Source organism: Zea mays, chromosome 3 (genome assembly GCF_902167145.1).
Source record: "Zea mays cultivar B73 chromosome 3, Zm-B73-REFERENCE-NAM-5.0, whole genome shotgun sequence".
Taxonomy (NCBI): Eukaryota; Viridiplantae; Streptophyta; class Magnoliopsida; order Poales; family Poaceae; genus Zea; species Zea mays.
The window spans coordinates 8,806,740-8,826,452 of NC_050098.1; the positions used below are offsets into that span (position 1 = coordinate 8,806,740).

Here is a 19,713-nt window from a genome sequence, read left to right on the forward strand (position 1 = left end):
ATATTTTTCTAATTGGATTGAGGCAAAGCCTTTAGCCACAATAACTTCGGTCACCATTCAAAAGTTTTTCTGGCAGAATATTGTTTGTCGTTTTAGGGTACCAAAGGCCATCACTGTAGATAATGGAACACAGTTCGACTCCGAAGCTTTCAGAGATTTCTGTGATCAAATTGGTACGAAGATCCATTTTGCATCAGTCAGGCATCCGGAGTCAAACGGACTCGTTGAAAGAGCCAATGGCATTATAATGACAGGAATAATGAAGTTAATCTTCAATCAACCCAGGGGAAAGTGGCCAGATCAATTAATCAAAGTGGTATGGAGCCACAACACAACAATATCAAGGTCAACAGGCTTTACTCCATTCAAACTATTGTTTGGTGACGAAGCAATAACTCCGGAGGAAGCCAAAACTGGATCAATAAGAGTAGTAGCTTCGGCAGAATCAGATTCTGAAGCTGTTTATTCCGTGGAAAAAGATGTTATAGAAGGGATCAGGCTTCAAGCTGTGGAGAACATCAATAAGTATCAAGCCGAAACAATCAAATGGCGTGATAGAAAGGTTCAGCTAAAGAATATTGAGCCAGGACATTTGGTGCTTCGGCGAGTGGCTAACCCAGATACAGTGGGCAAGTTGCAGTTGAAATGGGAGGGACCTTTTTTGGTAGCATCTTCGTCAAGACCCGGTTCATACAGATTGAAGGATATGGACGACAACGACATTCCTAGATCTTGGAATGCGGATGAGCTTCGGCGATATTATGTGTAACTTGATGTAATTTTTTATATTTTTTCTTTCATGGCACCTTTTTCCTTTCTGAAGGGGGAGAAAGGTTTTTAATGGGGCCATCATATGTAATTTCCTTTTTTAGTTCTATAAGAGCAAAATCCCCCAAGGATGTAAATGTAAAAAGCTGAGAACGCACCATCGAGTGCCGAAAGTAAAAGGCGAAGAAGCTCCAAAGTCGTTCCTAAGGGAATGCAGGGCTTACAGCGAAAAGTTGAAAGTTGCCTAGAGGGGGGGGGGGGGTGAATAGGCAAGTTAAAACTTTTTCAACAAAAACTAGAAACAAACTAGGTAAAACCGTCCGGTGTCAAAAACCGGTGCAACTGGTTTGAACGAGCTCAACTAAAGAATGAGATATAAAACTGAATTGATCTCGAAATTCACCTAGTTAACTTTGGAAATGAGATGTTCTAAATGATCCACAGGGTTCAAAGTAGTAGATCTGAGAAGGGCACTTCTCAAAATCCACACACCAAAAAGATATGAACAAATCTTTCATGGAAGGGTGAGAGAACGAAGAACACAAACAAACACAATGAACAAGAACACAAGAGACACAAGATTTATCCCGAGGTTCGGTCACACCACCAAGGTGCCCTACTTCCTCGTTGAGGCGCCCACAAAGAGCCGGGTCTCTTTCAACCCTAATCCCCCCTTTGCCGACCACAAAGGTCAAGCTCACACACTAATCTTTGCTCAAACGAGCGGGTAATACAAACTTTCTTGTGGTCTTCCACAAGATTTGGAGACTCACAAGAGACACCTAGTCGTCTAGGAGCTAGAAGCTCCAAGAGTAATGAATCCACAAAGAACTCGATGTAGTACCAAAGCTCGAATGAAGAAGAGCAAGAGAGATTTGGAGACGAAGCATAAAAACCACAGATCTCAAACTCACTCAAAGATTTCTCTCCAAAGATTTGAAATGGGAGAGGCAAGAGATGTGTGAGAGAGAGTGGGAGGTGTTCTTCAAGTTAGAAATGGAGTTTGGGTCGTGCTCTCGTGTGTGGGGAGAGAGGTAGGAGTGAGTATATATAGGTGGAGCTCAAAACTAGCCGTTGGGCAGATTTTTCTGTTTGAGACCGATTGAACCGCCCCCTAGGGCGGTTGAACCGCCCCTGGCAGGTCAGGCAGACTGTCTGCCAGTCTAACTGTCAGACTGACTAGCAGATTGACCTGCAGACTGGTCAAGTTGACCAAGACCGGTTGAACCGCCCCTAAGACCGGTTCAACCGCCTGGGGCAGGCTGACAGACAGTCTGCCAGTCAGACCGGCAGACTGCAGGTCAGACTGCAAAAATAGGTCCTAACACCGGTTGAACCGCCCCTAGGGCCGGTTCAACCGCCTGGGGGTCACACTGGCAGTCAGTCTGCCAGTCAGGAGGTCAGACCGGTCAGGTGACCCTGACACCGGTTGAACCTCCCCTAGGACCGGTTCAACCGGTTTTGACCAGTGAGGTCCGGGGAAAATACCCTGGTTGAACTTTCCCTGGACACCGATTGAACCTCTCTGGACCCCGGTTGAACTTGCCCTGGACCTCGGTTGAACCTGTCTGGCCCTCGGTTGAACTTGAAGTTCAGCTGGAGTTGAGAAAGCTCAACTCAGCTGAAGTTCAGCTCAGCTGCATCTGAAAAAGCTCAACTCAGCTGAAGTTCAGCTCAGCTGAAAAGCTCAGCTACAATTGAAGAAGTTCAGCTGCTTTTCAACAAGAACACTCTAGGTTTCTCAAACCTAACCGCGGTCAACCATAGAACGTTCAAGAGATTTTTGGTTTTCAAAAATAGCTTTTGAATATAGAGGCTTGAGCTTTGGCAAACACCAACCTTCTTTTTGGATCCCTCTTTATAGTACGACGATTCCTATACTCAAGTTAAATAAAATATAATTAAGTAAACTCCTTGAGTAATTGGCATCTCATGTGTGATTTCTCCATGGCGTTGCTTCATAAGGATCACAAACATCTTTGTCTCACCTTTTGAAGCAAACATAAATCAAACCCTGTGACTTGTACCATATCACCATGTATGAGTTCAAATCATGGCTTCAAGTCACCTTGCTGATGCATCAACATGTTATAACTCTTCATAGCTGATTAGTTCATCGACTTAGTGCAAGTACTCTCTTCTTCACCTTAGCCATGGTACCTCGGTCCACAAGCCGTCGCTTGGCCTTCACCTTCGCTTAGTTCCTCGAAGCCCTTTCCTTGCTATCTTCACCCTATCAAGCCATTCTTGAGTCACATCATTTTGAGCATCCATTGAGAGAATCATTTCTTCAATATTGTGAACCTTGCTTGAATGTCTTCTAGATATAACTGTTAAGATTAATCAAGCTCTAGTTTGATTCTCATAGAAGCATATATGGATCGATAGTAATATGGTCAAGCCAATTCACGATTCCTCATATCTTATTCACTTTGGCTTGACCTATCCTCTTAATCACTTCATCCTCTTTTCTGATCATATGTATGTAGTGATTTCTCAGGTCTTGTCCATATATTCAAACCAATGTAGAGATCATATTATATCTATTTGCATTGTCTCATTGGTTATTTAACCTCGTGTTGAACCTTTGTTCACTGATCATTATACACTATTCAAGTATGTTCATCATACTGAATTTCCTGTTCAACACTTAGCAAACTCGTTAGACCTTTAAATGTGTTGTTATCCAAATCACCAAAACTCACAAAAAGGGATGAATGCACTTTCAAAAGTCAACGCTGATTCCGCCGAAAGTAAAAGGCGAAGAAGCTCCAAAGTCGTTCCTAAGGGAATGCAGAGCTTACAGCGAAAAGTCAACGCTGATTCCGCCGAAAGTAAAAGGCAAAGAAGCTCCAAAGTCGTTCCTAAGGGAATGCAGAGCTTACAGCGAAAAGTCAGCGCTGATATATGATTGTTTCTAAGAAAATAACGGCTGTGATTATGGCTTCGGATATGTGTTTGGACATTCATTTGCACATCACATTACATCATAACATTTGCATTCATAAACATTCATCCAGGCATATGTAGGATAACCATCATCATAGCATAAGTGGTTGCTTCGGCAAAAAGAAAAAACTGTCTTTTGTACTTCTTCGTGTACGAAAAAAGAGCTTCGGAAGAAAGGGAAATGTTGTTTTTTATGCTTCGCTGTGTACGAAAAGAAGGGAAGGTGTTTTTTCGCTTTCGGCTCAAAAAGATAATTTCATCCACATCAAAGCACCTCTCATACATTAATGGAAGGGTAAGAACATATTACAAGGTATGAACATAATTTATTAAGAACAAGTTTAGTCACATTTACAAAAGTTATCTCAAAAGTTTCTTGAGTCTGTCTACAGTCTACTCCTATTTAATCTTCAAGGGACCTCAGCTTCGGCATCATTCTCTTTAAGCATCGGCCTCGACTTCGTCATCCTACATGAATTAAGTTGTTGTAAGTCAAAATCGAGCTTGAAGGAAGAGGTAAGCACAAGGTATGATTTCTTACTGGTTCAAGATGACTCCGAGCTTCGTCTCCAGCCTTTTCTCGCCCGCCTTTTGTCCATATCATCTTTACAAATCTATTAGAAATGCTTCGGGCGAGATCAGGAATGTCATCTAGAATTGATGGTGATAGAGTGAAATTGGGCCTATTGACAATTTTTCCATGATCGCAGCTAGCTTTTAGGAAAGCTGCAGCAGTGCCCCGAGAAGCTACCCAGGCGCAGAAGTCACCGTGCCCGGCTATAACTTCGTCAAGCTCATCAATTTCACCTTCAATATGTTCGAAGGTCTTTGGTAAATCTTCAGCTGACGGGGTGAATTTCTCACTGCTAGCTCCAACTGAGTGGAAAATTTTTCTTAGTCGTTGAATACATTTGTTGCTAAATTCCAAACATTTGTCTTGAAAGCCCGCCAATAGTTTTTTCAAATCTGAATTTTGTTGGACTTCGGCTTCAAGTTTTGCATTAAGTTCTTGCTTTTCTTGTTCAAACTGTCCAGATTGGCAGAGAAGCTTCGTGTTCAGTTCTGATATTTTAGCTTCGGCTTCCGCCAATAAGCCTTCAGTTGCTTGAAGCTCGAAGTTCTTCTTTTCAATAGTAGCTGATTGCTCTTTTATTTTGCTTTCTAAATTTTCAATTATAACCTCGTGTTTCTTGTCTTCCAGATCTTGCTACATTTTCAAAGCTTTGCTTAACAGCATACTCTGCACGAAAACAACCTTCGTTAGACATGTCTTCATTATTAAAAACAATAAAAGTCAAGGGAAAAGTAGTTCACCTTGAAATTTGAATAAAATAAACTACCAACGATATGTTGTCGTCGGTAGCGGCTAATGTCCGTTTCTAGCTTCGGAAAACCGATACTCTTTGACAGAGTACCGATAACCTTAGCTCCAGTTTGATCCCGGATACAGTCTAATTTTTCATCATCAATACCTCCGAAGAGGAGTGCTCCTGGTTTATATCCGCAAGATTTGGCATACTCTTTAAGCTCCTCTATTTCGGTTCTTGACAATTTTTCTCCAACTAAATTTTGAAACATGAAGGCCTCGTCCTCTGAAGCTTCGTCAGCAATTTCCTTTTCTTTCCCCGACACTGCGGCCATGGCCTCTTCGGCGGCAGTAGTAGCTTCTTCTGTGGCCATGTCTAGCAGCATTTTGTCGATGTGTTCGATTGTGCTTTCCAAGTTCAAATCTTCAATTGAGGTAGCTTCGGCAGCCGCGACCTCCGAAGGTGTGATTTCAATATTTGTTATTTCCTCAGCCGCTGGTATCTTCTGAGCTGAAGCTCTCGGTGGTGTCTTGTCAATGACCTCTGTCACAACGATGATTCTTTGTCTCTTTGCTTTAGTCGTTTTCTTCGTTTTTTCGGGCTCCTTTTCCTTCTGAAAAAACTTTGTCAGTTGAGGCCCCAATGGACTTAGCTTCGCAGGCAGGGATTCAGTCATTACCTTCAAAATTTCCTCCACGTCAGTGGCAGAGCGTGATGCGGGACTTTCTTCTTCGTCGGATACTTTTTGCTTCGGAGAAGACACTTTCCTCTTCTTCGGAATTTTCTTCTTTGATGGTTCTTTCTCATCTTCATTTAAGGCTTCGGTTATCCTTTTCCTTTTCCGGCCTCCGACACCTTTATTCAGATTTTCGTAGTCAGGGTATTCAAAACCTAAGGCGTCCAGCACTCGATTCAGTCTTCGCTTCGGACGGGTGCCGAAGGCCGCAGTCATCAACTGATCTTCTTTTTTGGAGTAATTGCCAAGTATTTCATTGCACATTATTTCAATTGTTTCCAACCACTCTTGGCAAGGTGTTTTAAAGTATTTCTTAAACTTGTAATAGTAAGGTAACCGCACAAGTTCACCTTCTTTCTTCTCCCCCTCTAGCTTCGGCATTTCCCATTCTTTTAAACTAGGAAAAACCCTGAAAGCCAAAAACTCCTGAACCAGGTCTCTTGTACTGATATGCTCTGCAATAATTCTGAATTCATCCAACGCTTGTTGGGTTGGACCTTCTGGTGTCATGTTGCAACGAGGTCGGGTTTCTCCGAAGATTAGTTCAAGTGGACTTTGCACAAGCTTCTCCTTGTCGTCATCAACCTTGACATAGAACCACTCCGACTTCCAGCCTGCTGCCCATTTGCTTCGGTAGCTGATTACAGGAAACTTTGTGGTTTTCCGATAAGCAAAATTATAGCAACCAAAATTGTCATGCAATCCATCTTTTCTAGCCTTCGTCTGATAGTGCAGCTCGTGAACTCGACAAAAGCTGTCCGCAAACGGCTCGACCGCTTGGCTTCGGAGGGCCCAGATATAAACACTAAGCCTAACGATAGCGTTAGGAGTCAACTGATGAAAGTAGATACCAAACCTCTTCAGTACCTCTGCAATAATCCCATGTAGGGGGAATCTTAATCCAGCCTTTAGAAAGCTCTTGAAAATAACTATTTCATTCTTCTCCGGCTTTGGGGTAGTTTCTTCCCCCCCGAAGCGTAGTAGCTTCTTCTGACTTTCACTGAAATAACCCGACTTTACCATCTTGGAGAGATCAGCCTTTGAAACAGTAGACTTTCCGAAGTCCAAGTGGCTGGGTTTACTTGGCATGGCAATACGATAATCATTTTCGGGATCAGTTTCCTCAATGTTTTCTTCTTCTGCTTCAGTAGTTGTTTGTTCTGCTTGTTCTGCATCAGCACTGGGGATTTTGTCTGAAGTTACCAGCCCGGATCGTTGCATCGCTTCGGAGATGGGAATAGTCTCCGAACCTTCAGCTTCGCCTCCCTCACGCTCAACCCTAGCGGTAGAACGCACTCTGGCCATTTAATTCTGAATTTGTGGGAATTAAATACTTTTTCTTCCGAAGTTTTTTCTTCTGACGAAGCAGGCTTCAAGCTGGAGCTTCGTTCGATTCCGAGAGTCAAGCTTCGGCTATGGTTAAAAATTTTGGCAGCAAAACAGTGCAAATAGCAATGAATGCTGTGGTAACTTCACACCTACTCGTCTGTTTATATAGTACTGCAGGTAAGAAGGCGAAGCGCCAGGATTTTTACACCAGGCGGACAGCCGCTTGCACTCGCTGCGCGGTGGACCGCAGAGACCAAACAGTAACTCTGCAAGGTGGGACCGCTATGCGCTGGGAAACTGAATCGTTTCTCGACAACGAGCTCAGGGAAGGTGTTTTTTGGACCTTCGGCTTCCTGAAGCTTAGGAGACTTTTTTCACGGATCAAGCTCGTTACGAAAAACGATCTAGCGCCGCGAAAGGGGCTACTGTTGGGACTATGCTTCGTCGCCGAAGGTCTTGTAGGAAGAAGCAGTTTTCGGCTGAAGCTGTTCGTATGAGATGACTGAAGGTTCCTCTTCATGAAGCTTCAGAATTTACAAACCGACATAAAAGTAGAATGACCTTTTAGTCCTTAAATCTTTGAGTCACCGTTGTAATCCCTTATGAGGGGCATAGTTGTAATTCATCACAGGCTACGCCCTGTGCCTATAAATAGGTGAACAGTACCTCTGTACTGTCCACACAATCTTGTAATCACTGGCACATTACGCTGGAATTATTGCTTTCTGCTAAGACGAAGGTATAAATGTACCTAAATATTATGTTTCAATATTTAGGTTCATATAATAAAATATATGTGAATATTGTTATTCATTTTCGGTATGTCTTTCTATAATGCCTTATGTTTTATATTTTATTTCATATTGTTTCTCAAGTCTGATCACGAAGGTATGACCTTCGTGATATTTTGTTTATGGCCTTCGTCCGAAGCTCATTAAATCCTTGGGGAGATAATGCTTCCGCGGACGAAGGGCATTAATATTTAACATTTTTATGTTGCCTTGTTCTTAATTCATAGCATTTGAGAACAAGTCCCCAACATCCGCTATAATTTATTGGACTGTCCGGTGTGAATCGGACATGTCCGGTGAGCCAACGGAGCAACGGTCAACTGCGCCCAACGGTCGACTGCTGTGAACAGTGAACAATACACAGTGCAGACGTCAGAAGTCAGAGCTGCGAAGTCAGAACGCACCGGACTGTCCGGTGCCGCAAAATGACAAATGACTTCAACGGTCAACCGCTCTAAACCCAAACGATATGCTGATATGGCAGGCACCGGACAATGAACAGTGTCATATCCGGTGCACCATCGGACTGTCCAGTGTGCCCATCGACGACAACAGTTGGAATAGTGGTTGGGGGCTATAAATACCCCCAACCACCACCATTCAAGGCATCCAAGTTTTCTGAACTCCACATTCAATACAAGAGCAAAAGCCTACACTCAAAGCACAATCAAAAGATCAAATTCTCTCCAAGCCTCAAAATCAACTCAGATGCTTAGTGAATTGAGAGAGTGTGTTTAATGTTTCTTTTGTTGCTCTTGTTGCTTGAATTGATTTCTCTTTCTCATTCTAATTCTTCTAAGTGTTTTGTAAAGCTAGCAAGAGACACCTAACTGTGTGGTGATTCTTACGGTGTCTTAGAGATCCAAGTGATCAAGGAGAAACACTCGACCGGTTTGTGTGACCTATTGAGAGAGAGAAATGGTTGGAGTAGACCCCTCTAGGCGACTATTGAGTGTTCAAAGTTTATAATTTTCATGTTTCGTCTATTCACCCCTCTAGGCGACTTTCAGTTAAATCTAGAGGAGAAAAGTTGGCGTGGCTGTTAGACGAAAATGCAGATGACTGATGACGTGACAATGACTTGGACTAAACAATAGTGAATTAAGCGGGTGATACCAATGCAAGCGATCCGTTTTTATTTCTCCTTTTAAAATGAACTAGGAGCCCGTAACTTGACCAACCACACACTATAGAAGAAAAGAAAAGCAAGAGATGTTTGAAACTACGCTAAACAATTTTATCTTGTTCCTGTTAGCAAGGAACAACGGTGACAGTCTGAATCTATAGCATTTCAGATAACGTGCCGTCAGCAAACACAAACAAAATCCGGTGATAATTGGAATCGTTAGCAAATTCCTACATTCTAACATGGTTGATATGGGAAAGTAAGTACATAAGAAACTGGCGGCAGCGTGCTCTCTAGCAAATTCATGGAGCCCTTGGCCGCGTCCTGGCACGAGCGAAGATGATGACGGCGCTGAAGAGGATCCACGGCGCAAAGATCCCGTTGGCCAGCCTCGACGACCGCAGCGGCTCCGGCACCCCGTTGGCCGCAACCGCCGCCATCACAGCGAGCACCAGCAGGCCGGCGACGATCACCGACACCGGCTTCGTCCACGACTCCTACGGCAACGAAAAGGGAGGCCGTGGGGGTTGGTTCCGCGAAATCCACGTGCCGCGAGGTGCAAACCGTAAAAAAAGGAATGGAGAGGAACACGACCAACTCAACTCACCCCGGGCTCGCCATCGAGGGCGATGGCGGCGCCGTCGCGGAAGGGCAGCGCGGAGTAGCCGGCGGCCGGGTCGCACCTGATCCGGAGGCCACGGCCGCGGCGGGATCCCTCGGGCCTGAAGGCGAACAGCGCCCGGAGGCCGTGGCTCGCCTGGATGCGGCGCACGTCGAGGCGGTCCCGCCGAGGGCCCGCCAGGTCCGACCGGAAGATGGCCACCGGGCCGGCGCCCCGCCGGTACAAGTGCACCTCCACGGACGGGACGCGCTGTCTCGCCGTCGCGGTCGACTCCAGTGGCGGCGCAGCCAGCGATTCCTGTTCCGCACGCGCCATCGCCACCCTCTAGCCGCCGGCCTCCTCCGCTGCTCGCTTGGCAACTACTGCGATGTCTGGATGCGAAAAATTTTGATACCCGGACATAGCTTTGTACGGCAGCTTGGTCAATATTCAGTACAGCGAGATATATACGTGAACACGTTCATGTCTTGTGGATTCCAATTGAGAAGTGGAAACACGTTCATGTCTTGTTGATATCAAGTTCAGTCACTAAGGTCATATTCGGAAGCAACACAGTCTTTAAGAAATCAATTTTTATCTTTCAGTTATGACAGATTAGCTTCTTAGTTTTTAAGAAACTGATAATCAAATTTCTATAAACTGAGATATAGATCAGTACTAGTCGGTTGCTCATGCGTTGCGACGGTTCACAATAATATTCATGTAAACTATTCACCAAAAAGATCTCAAGTTTTTTTATTGATTGTCTTCGCTCTCTGCATAATATTTTTTTGGTTTGACTAACTAATGTTGTTGTTTACCACATACAATATGTCTTGGTACAACACGATCAATAAAGAGAGCGATTATAAGAGAGTTCACAACGACTGAATAAACGATCAGAGATTATAAAATGACATAATTCCACCATACAGAGACCAAATAAGAGTAAGTTTGTGAGCTCAAGTTTCTAAAATAAGTCACATGAACTCAAACTTATAAAAAAGATAGATCAAAAAATGGAGTGATTGCTAAATTCAGACATCAATAAAAAATGGATGTGCTCCATACAAATTATGGTAATTAGTAGCAATTACTAACGTTTAAAACCAACAAATAACATTTCTTTTACTGTTAGCGTGACAAATCATTGCTGCTCCATCTAATTCAGCAACCTCAAACACCATGGAGTCCATTACGCTAATGTGGTCTCAGAAATGACCTAACCTAATACATGCAAGAGCCAAAATACAAGGGGCCAGCATCTTATGGTAGTGCCTGCATGGATCTCCAAATCTTAACACATATTTTGTAGGATCCATGAGCCATCATTAGAAGAACACAAATCACGTGCAGACAATAAATAAAGTACTAACACACCTAAATTATGTCCGGTCCTTAGCACAATAAAAAAGTAACACCCAAAATAATAGAGGAACAACACAATATTTTTTGCAATGACAGAAGGATAGGTGACATGTACATAGAAGTGGTAGAAGCATACCGAGTCGACACCGTGGTAAGAAAAAAACCATGTAGACAGGCGATGGCGAGCCATCGAACAAGTACCATAGGCAGCAAATCAGGGACCTCATCCCTCGCCTTCCACACTTCCAAGGTTTCGTAGAGCAGGAAGAGAAGGGAAGATGCGGACATACCTGTTCGTTGCCGGAGAAGGACATGACGAAGATCTGGGCATCTGGAGGTGATATAGGTAATATACCGCTAGATACATATATAGAGAGAGCACACAAGCGGAGAAAAGAAGTCCAGCTGGAGCATCTCTAAACCTAGAGGCACCCGCATCCGGCGTTAGTCCGAAAAGGGCGAGAGAATGCGAATGCCTTCACAACCCTGAACCCATCGAGGCGACACAACAACAACACCAACTCCGTAGCATATACTGACTGTTGTCGTTTTATAGGCCTTGGTTGTCTAATATCTCAGACATGGACTCCTCGTCGCCAAGATAACCTAAGCGCGGTAAGTGCCACCGTATCCTCCTCGGCGGCACGCATGGAGAAAGCCAGAAGCAAGACCGACTCGCCTCGTACTCGCGTCGACGAGCGTCAGTCGGCTCGTGGCTGCGACCATGGGCGGGGGTAGCAGGTTGGATAGGAGGCCGGGAAGACGAAGGGGACGTCTGACGATGACGAAAACGATGGTGCATGCATGCTGTGAAACATCTTCGTAGACGTGCAATAACTACTACATGGGTCGGTGTCGGCACCGGTGTCAGACGAATATGGGGAGGAAGCGCCTGCTCCCACACCCTCTGCCGAGAATGTGGTGGCACGGAGGCGGAAGCATGAGACGCCTGCTCCCACACCCTCTTTCGGGATAATTCATAGTTTTATCTCTTCACAGTCATAGGGATGAAATTCCTTTTTTTTGTCTTATAACTACACATCCGAAGTTGTACTTACACCCGGTAACACTCTCTGTTATACGATTTATTTACTTGGATGAATTTGTTGGGACCATCAGCTTTAATTTGTGTATATTTATGCCAAAGTTTACTTTAAGAGCAGCTGTTTGGTCACGCTCACCATCGGCCTGATTGGTTGCCTGTCCTTGAGGCGCCTGGCTAGTGCGGGCCTAGTTCCCCAGCGAAGATCATTTCCAGCTTCTCCATGTATGCAGGCTGAGCAGTGGAAAAAAACTAAAGTGCGTGCGCGCGTGCAGTTCGGGAGACGTGGGGCACGACAACCAAACACCCGCTCGCACCTGGTCAACGCATGCCACAAGCCTGGACGGTTAGGATCTGGCAACCAATCATGCGGCATATGTCCACGTCGACTCGTGCTAGGAATGCTGACTGCCGTGTCTGCCTCAGAATGGCTCAACCATCCGCTCCGTCCATTATCTCTACTACTCTATCTTTTACTACTTTATAACGCTCTACAATGACACAATATAAAGAGTTTATCTAGGATTTACTACTCTATCTTTGGAGAATATTGAATATGAGAATATAATTGAGGAATTCATGTTAAGAAACACTAGAAGAATGATGTTGTTCAAATAAAAGAGTTTAATAAACATGTGTGTTTCGTGATATATCCAAAGCATTACAATATTTTAAAACAATTATTGCATTATTAACATTAAGAGCTAGTTTGAGAACTCTATTTTTTTCTAGGAACTTTATTTTTCCAAGAAAAAAATGAACTAATTTTTCTCTTAAAAATGAAAATTCCTTAAAAAATATAGTTTCTAAACTAACCCTAACAGTATATTGTTCTATCTAAAGAAAGGCCTCATTTTAGTTTTTTTTACCGGGCCGCCCTGCCGACGTGGACAGGGACACAGATGGAACCAGCAGGAGGCACGTGGCTGTAGCCACAAGATACTGACATATGGGCCCAGAAAACCCCACTGTCTGTGCAGAAAGAGCACCCAAGGTACAGTGACTCTATTTTATTCCGGACTCTTCCGGAATCCCAACAACACAGGGCAGGGACGCCTCCGCCTCGCCGCGCCAGGCAGCCCGAGCACACTCCACCACCTTTCAGAACCTTCCATCGCCTTCCAGAAGCCCATCCCTCACCACCCATATAAACCGCCCCCTCCGGCCTCGTCACTCCCCACACCAAGAAAGAATCACACAACAGCAGCTCAAAAACCTAACACACCTCAACAAGCAGAGCAAAGACCCGGGATTCGCCGGCGCGGTAGCGAGAGCGAGAGATGGACGGGAGGATGTTCGGTCTCGAGACCCCCCTGATGGTGGCGCTGCAGCACCTTCTGGACGTGCCCGACGGCGACGCCGGCGCGGGCGGCGACAAGGCGAGTGGTGCCGCGGCGGGCGGCGGGCCCACGCGCACCTACGTCCGCGACGCGCGCGCCATGGCGGCCACCCCGGCCGACGTCAAGGAGCTCCCGGGCGCGTACGCGTTCGTGGTGGACATGCCGGGGCTGGGCACGGGCGACATCAAGGTGCAGGTGGAGGACGAGCGGGTGCTGGTGATCAGCGGCGAGCGGCGCCGGGAGGAGCGCGAGGACGCCAAGTACCTGCGCATGGAGCGGCGGATGGGCAAGTTCATGCGCAAGTTCGTGCTGCCGGACAACGCCGACATGGACAAGATCTCGGCGGTGTGCAGGGACGGCGTGCTCACCGTGACCGTCGAGAAGCTGCCCCCGCCCGAGCCCAAGAAACCCAAGACCATCGAGGTCAAGGTCGCCTGAGGTGGGACTAGGTCGACCGATCGTGGCTCTGAAGATGTGGGAGCAGTGCCAGCGAGTTGTGAGGACCTCTACCTGTGTGGAATGTGGCGAGGAATAATCGTAGTCTGTAGTGGGGGTGCTTCTGGTGTGCGTGTTTGCGTTCCTTCGGTCTCGGTGTCTGTCTACCAATTCCTATCTGATGTATCGGCTTCGGTTTCGTATGAACCATGCCGGATGCTTTCAGTATGTTCATCTACCTGTGTCTTTTGTCTAAATAATCCGTAGTCTTCATTGACAGAAAGACTACACACGTTATCCTGACAAGACACGAAATCCCAATAAAGTTTAAATTCAGGCTACTACCAAGAACCCAAAAAAATTATAATCAAAATTTCAAGGGCAGAGTCCGGAAGTGCAAAGCAAAATGAACCAATAGTTCAAATTCAGGCTATTACCACCAAGGATATAAGTTTTACAAGCAAATTGTTTAAGTGCAGAGCAAAATGAACCAACAATTTAAAGGCGAAGGCAGGAGTAACTTGCTGTAGGATTATAGAATTTCAATTCAACGAAGGAACATGAGTTTCGTCTACAGCTATGAGAAACAGTAATATGACTAGAAAAAATCATTCTGGACCACAAAGCCACACAAAGGAGTATTGAGTTCATCCACACAGCTGCCATTGCGATAATGTTGGCGTGGACGCCGGTTGCTTCCAAATACGGAGTATTTCTTATTCAACAACTGTATTCCTAGCCAAGCGGCTTGCACACGCTAGAACTACGTATACATGTATCGTATTACAAAACTGGTCAAAGAGCTTGAAATAAGCGATCCTCCATGTCTTCTTGAACAACATGGCACAAAATACTATCCAGAGGCCCACCACAAGACCTAAGACAAGACCAATATAAAAAGGCAACGGTTCATTTTCTTGCTTGTAGCCTGTACCGTTGCCACTGATGGTACTTCCGTTTCCTGAACATTTCGTTTCAAGAGGAGGCCCACAGAGTCCAGTGTTGCCTATGTACATCATTGAAGGGTTGTCAGCACTGAGGGTGTCAAGTTGGCGCCCCGAGGGTATCCTTCCTGACAAATTATTGTAGGACAAGTTCATGTAGCTCAGAGATGTCAGATTCGACAAACTTGGTGGTATTTCGCCTGAAAGCCTGTTCTCGGATAGATCGAGGGATTCTAACGCGTTCAATGCGCCAATCTTGTTAGGAATCCTTCCTCTTAGATGGTTTGATGATAGATTCAAATTTATTAATGCATCCAGAGATGTGATGTTACTTGGAATTTCGCCTGATAAGGAGTTTTCTGATAGATCAATACTCACGAAGTAATCCAACCCTTTGCTATATTTCAGTTTCTGCCCCTTTGTGATTACCAAGAAGACTTCCTCGAACTGTTCGTCTATACTGATATCATTCTCGCCGTTTCCCCTTATATAACCCAATGGTATACTTGATATGTCCTGACGATTGCCCATCAGTGTCGTCATACCGGTTAATTTCTCCAGATGCCAAGGTACAGCACCAGACAAGTTGTTGCTGGACAGATCCAAGAACTGGAGGCTGCTGAGATTTAGAATTTCAAGGGGGATATTCCCAGAAAACATATTGTGGCCAAGTCGCAGGAAACTTAATCCTGTTAGCTCTCCTATCCATGTAGGTAACCGTCCGGAGAGCTTATTCCATGAAAGATCCAACATCTTCAGATTCGTGCTGTTTCGTAGAACCGTGGGAAAACTTCCTGCCAAACTGTTATTGCTCAGTAGAAGGAAATCTAGTTGCATGGTTGCAAAGCACCGAGGAATTCCGCCCTCCAAAAGATTGCTTGAGATATCCAGGTCCGACAATAACGGCAAATTGCACATCGATTCTGGAATGCTGCCACCGATCTTATTTGAGAACAAAAGCAAGACGTTGAGTACAGGAGCTTCCAAGGACAATGGTAGTGTACCAGAAAATGAGTTGAAGGATAAGTCTAGCATTCCAACGTTTCTTGGAAATGTCTGTACTGGTCCAGTGAGATTGTTTGAACTGAGATTGAGGTGTACAAGGGCCATGTCACCAAGATGTGCTGGCAGATTGCCAGTTAATTCGTTGCCAGACATGTAAAGATATTTGGCCTCCGAGAATGTATGCCAAAACCAATCAGGAATCTTGTCCTTCACACCTGTTCTTGAAATGTCTAGATAGATAATTGACGCTTGCTGCTGAAGCCAAGCTGGAAACCGAGGGCCAATCTGGCAAGATGCGAGAACTCCGTATTCCAGTCTGAATGGAGGAAGCCAACCATCTTCCACGGTAACCTTCAAATCATTATTATAGGACAGTCCTAGTTCCTTTAAGCTTGTTAGTCCTTTGAAGTGTTCTTTGGTGATCACACCACTGAGCTGGTTGTAGCTTAGATCCAATGAAGTTAACTTTGAAAGGACACCGATCTCAATTGGTACGCTTCCATTGAGGTGGTTGCTTCTGATGTGAAGGGTGCTTAGACGTGTACAGTTTCCAAGCGCTGGTGGGAGTCTTCCACCAAGGCTGTTGCCATCGAGCTCAAGTGTTCTCAAGCTGGTAAAGTGCCCTATCAAATGTGGCAAGGCCCCCGTGAAACTATTGCCACTGAGATGCAGCTCCTGCAACTCACCCCATGCGCACTGCGGCAAACTCTCCATGAACGCGGTTATGTCACCACTCTTATAACTATAGCTGAGGTCTAGGATTTGCAAGCTACAAAGATTCTTCAAGTTCCCTATCATCTGCAATGTGTAGTAATGATCCGTCACCTTTTCTGATGTCTGCCAACGTGACAAATCCAGGGCTTGAAGGGATGTCATGTTTTCCAACGCGTCGTTGAGCTGGCCGAATAAACTGGTCTGCCCAAGACTGAGGAACTTGATGCTTGTTGCTTTCCAAAACCAGCAAGATGTGATTGTATGGTTAAAATCGTTCTCATAAAGGTTAAGCTTCTCGAGTTTTGTGAGATTAAGGTACGGAAGCGACTGGTCTGCTCTTTGAAGCTGACAGTAAGAGAGATCAAGGGCCCTTAGAGATGGGATCATATTGATCTTTTGAGGCCAGTCGACTATCAGCGAGAGATCGATTTGGCTCAGGGTAAGGTATTGCAGCATAGGTAGATTTCGAAACAATGTGAGGTCGTCGACCGTGTCCACAGTGGCACTAAGGTCGAGATACTGCAATTTAGAAAGGTTGCCAAGTTCTGGAGGCACACTACCAGCAAACTGTATGCCAGAGAGGTTTAGATATCTCAAGTTTTCCATGGATCCCAAGAACCGAGGCATAGGGCTTCCTGTTTCCCCTCTTCCTCCTCCCAAGTAGTTCATGCTGAGGTCTAGGTACTCAAGATGCTGCAGGGAAAGCAGAGAGGGACTTATCTCACCAGCCAGAATATATGACTCAGCATGGTTTGTTCTGGAGTCGATGTCTGGATCTGGATTCGCAAGATGAAGCTTGAGGACGTGGCCGGTCCGGTTGCTACATGAGACGCCTCTCCAGCTGCAACAGTCCCAACCACGCCATGAGGAGAGGAGGTTGCCAGGATCACTCGTGATGCCCTTCTTGAAGGAGAGCAAGGCGGCCCTCTCGGAGGGCCAGCATGCTCCGCCGCCTGGTTGCTGCAGCGCGCCACCTCTGAAGAACGAGGTGACTACTATGATGGTGAAGCTCAGTATCAGGGGAGGATTGGTTGGTGTGCGATGCATGCCTCAAGATACAAAGTGGTTGTTGCTGCCAATCAACCATGCAGGCTCAATGAATTTATAGCAAAAGCAGCTTAAGTCTACGGTCCAAGTTTCTGCCTTTTCCATCCTATTAGATAAGTGATCACGCCACGCGTGTTGTGATTGACCTAGGCCTAGTCTCCTTTCTGAAATGAGGAACAAATACAACAGATTCAGACTAAGTAGTTGTGGAAGGTGACATTCAGGACATAATTTAAAAGAAAACAAAGAGAGAAAATGTAAGTGTAACAACCAGTTTTTTTCTCTCAAAAGTTGGCATCAAAAGCTTGCCGTGCTAATTTTATTAATGGTATATCTCTCATATTAGAGAATACAAAAAAAAACAAGCTATGTAAACAACCAGCGGAAAACCTGCAAAGAAAGAAAGAAAAAAAAAACACAACTAGGACAACAACTAAAACAATAGAAAAGACGACACAGGACTACCAACCGACCAACAGCAAAAGATGACAAAACAACACCGTCACATCCTGCTTGAACAGGCATCTTGACTCTTTCTACTTCTCTCCATCCAAAGATGCCACCAGAATTACAAGATCACTGTTTACATCGAAATTCCTGCTTTGTTTTAAATGGCTCGCGACCCACGTGAGTCCTTGTCCGCGGCGTCTATATAGTTAAAAGATCGCCATTGTGAATATATAGGAGCAACAATATATATAGATATGTGCGCATAGAAGTGGTATATACATGTACCAAAGCAACAAAATATTAGTCTTGATGACCACAAAATAATGATGTGTTTTAAAAATACTAAATGGTTCGTAGTAATTGTATTTTTTGCACTAACAAATTACTGTGCTTACTGATAATTACTGAAATCGAGCGACAAATGACTAAAATAGCACAACAGTTACTATGCTTATTGATAATTACTTTCTCCATGAACTTGCTCATCCTATCTCCCATCTCATCTATTATTTCAAACTTTATTATGTGAAAAGTGCAACATACAGTGCAAAACTGTGTTTTACAAGGCCATGTGGCCATATACACGACCTACTGGAGGCAGCCTTACTACTATTCTCCGTCTGGTCACACACCTCTCATGTAAAGAGAGGGACAACTATTCTCCTGTTGAAGAATAGTTATATGTTGTCAAAAGTAATCTTGTCTTGTAGGGGGTCATATGGTTCATGTGATGATATGTGGTGGTTGTGAGTTTGTTTAGGGGGGGTATGAATTCATAGAAGCTATGATTGTCAATATGTGTGTGTTTTGATGTCTTTAGTTTGTTAAGGGCTTGTTCAGAAACATATAACTTTTTATTAATTTATGTTTTTGAAGTAGTTTGATATATAATTTAGATGGAGATGCATAAATATAAAATGAGAATGGTGCATAAAGACCCAAAGAAGACCTTAGGGGGCGTTTTGTTCCCCGATGCTAAAATTTAGTCATTGTCTTATTGGATGTTTAGATGCTAGTTAGAACCATTAAATATAGTCGAATTACAAAACTAATTACATAGATGGAGACTAAACGACAAGACAAACTTATTAAGTCTAATTAGTTCATGCGCCCATGTGATGCTACAGTAAAAATTTGCTAATCATGGATTAATTAGGCTTGAAAATTTTGTCTCATTATTTAATCTTTAGCTATGTGATTAGATTTATAATTAGACTATGTTTAATAGTCGTAATAAGAATTTATTTAAATATTCGATATGACATGGGCTAAACTTTAGTCTCTACAACAATACACCCTGTTAGGTGGGGTTATAAATTAGTGGTGATTATGATTGTGACTTGTGGTTTTACGACAACTTTCATATATGCTGTTGAGGAAACCCAGTCATGATATCTCATTACTATCCGCACGATTGGTTGCATGCTCCTCGAAAATCAGCCTCTACGCGTGCGTTAACTGCTCCCCAACGTTTGATTGGAAGCCTGTATGTGAACGGTGGCGCCTGTCTGTGTGGATGCAGTATAGGCTAAATTAAAAAATTTCGGTTGCACACACGCTAACAGAGAAAAACTATGTTTGTGGAGGGACAGACTCGCAGAGCCATGTGCTGGTTGTGCAACCAACCAATCATGCGGTATGTGTACAATACATGGGATGCCCAATAACAAACAGTGGTGTACCAAGATATAAAAAATTATTGTTTTTTTAAATTACAATATACACGCAGATACTCATATAAGTATAGTACATACATACCTT

General features: G+C 44.4%; 3 protein-coding genes across 3 annotated transcripts; 1 reads left to right on the plus strand and 2 right to left on the minus strand.

The window, feature by feature from the left end:
• Nucleotides 1-9,108: 9,108 nt before the first annotated feature.
• Nucleotides 9,109-10,005, minus strand: LOC100277349 (uncharacterized). Its single transcript, NM_001150940.2, has 2 exons — nt 9,614-10,005; nt 9,109-9,503 (listed from the first exon to the last, which is right to left on the minus strand). The coding sequence occupies exons 1-2, from the start codon at nt 9,941-9,943 to the stop codon at nt 9,309-9,311; spliced, it is 525 nt and encodes a 174-aa protein (NP_001144412.1). The 5' UTR covers nt 9,944-10,005; the 3' UTR covers nt 9,109-9,308.
• A 3,187-nt stretch (nt 10,006-13,192) lies between these two features.
• On the plus strand, nt 13,193-14,131 carry LOC542723 (heat shock protein18f). Its single transcript, NM_001112235.2, has one exon. It carries the CDS (start codon nt 13,298-13,300, stop codon nt 13,793-13,795), a length of 498 nt encoding a protein of 165 aa, NP_001105705.2. The 5' UTR covers nt 13,193-13,297; the 3' UTR covers nt 13,796-14,131.
• Nucleotides 14,132-14,305: 174 nt separating this feature from the next.
• On the minus strand, nt 14,306-17,918 carry LOC103649659 (receptor-like protein EIX2). The gene has a single exon (XM_008675391.4). The coding sequence runs from the start codon at nt 17,500-17,502 to the stop codon at nt 14,509-14,511; it is 2,994 nt and encodes a 997-aa protein (XP_008673613.1). The 5' UTR covers nt 17,503-17,918; the 3' UTR covers nt 14,306-14,508.
• Nucleotides 17,919-19,713: the final 1,795 nt, after the last annotated feature.

Bases quoted from the DNA above. Each gene is read 5' to 3' on its own strand.
- LOC542723 (NM_001112235.2), top strand. From the start codon at position 13,298: ATGGACGGGAGGATGTTCGGTCTCGAGACCCCCCTGATGGTGGCGCTG.
- LOC103649659 (XM_008675391.4), bottom strand. From the start codon at position 17,502: ATGCATCGCACACCAACCAATCCTCCCCTGATACTGAGCTTCACCATC.
- LOC100277349 (NM_001150940.2), bottom strand. From the start codon at position 9,943: ATGGCGCGTGCGGAACAGGAATCGCTGGCTGCGCCGCCACTGGAGTCG. The intron at 9,504-9,613 runs GTGAGTTGAGTT...TCGTTGCCGTAG, and splicing joins CCCTCGATGGCGAGCCCGGG to GAGTCGTGGACGAAGCCGGT.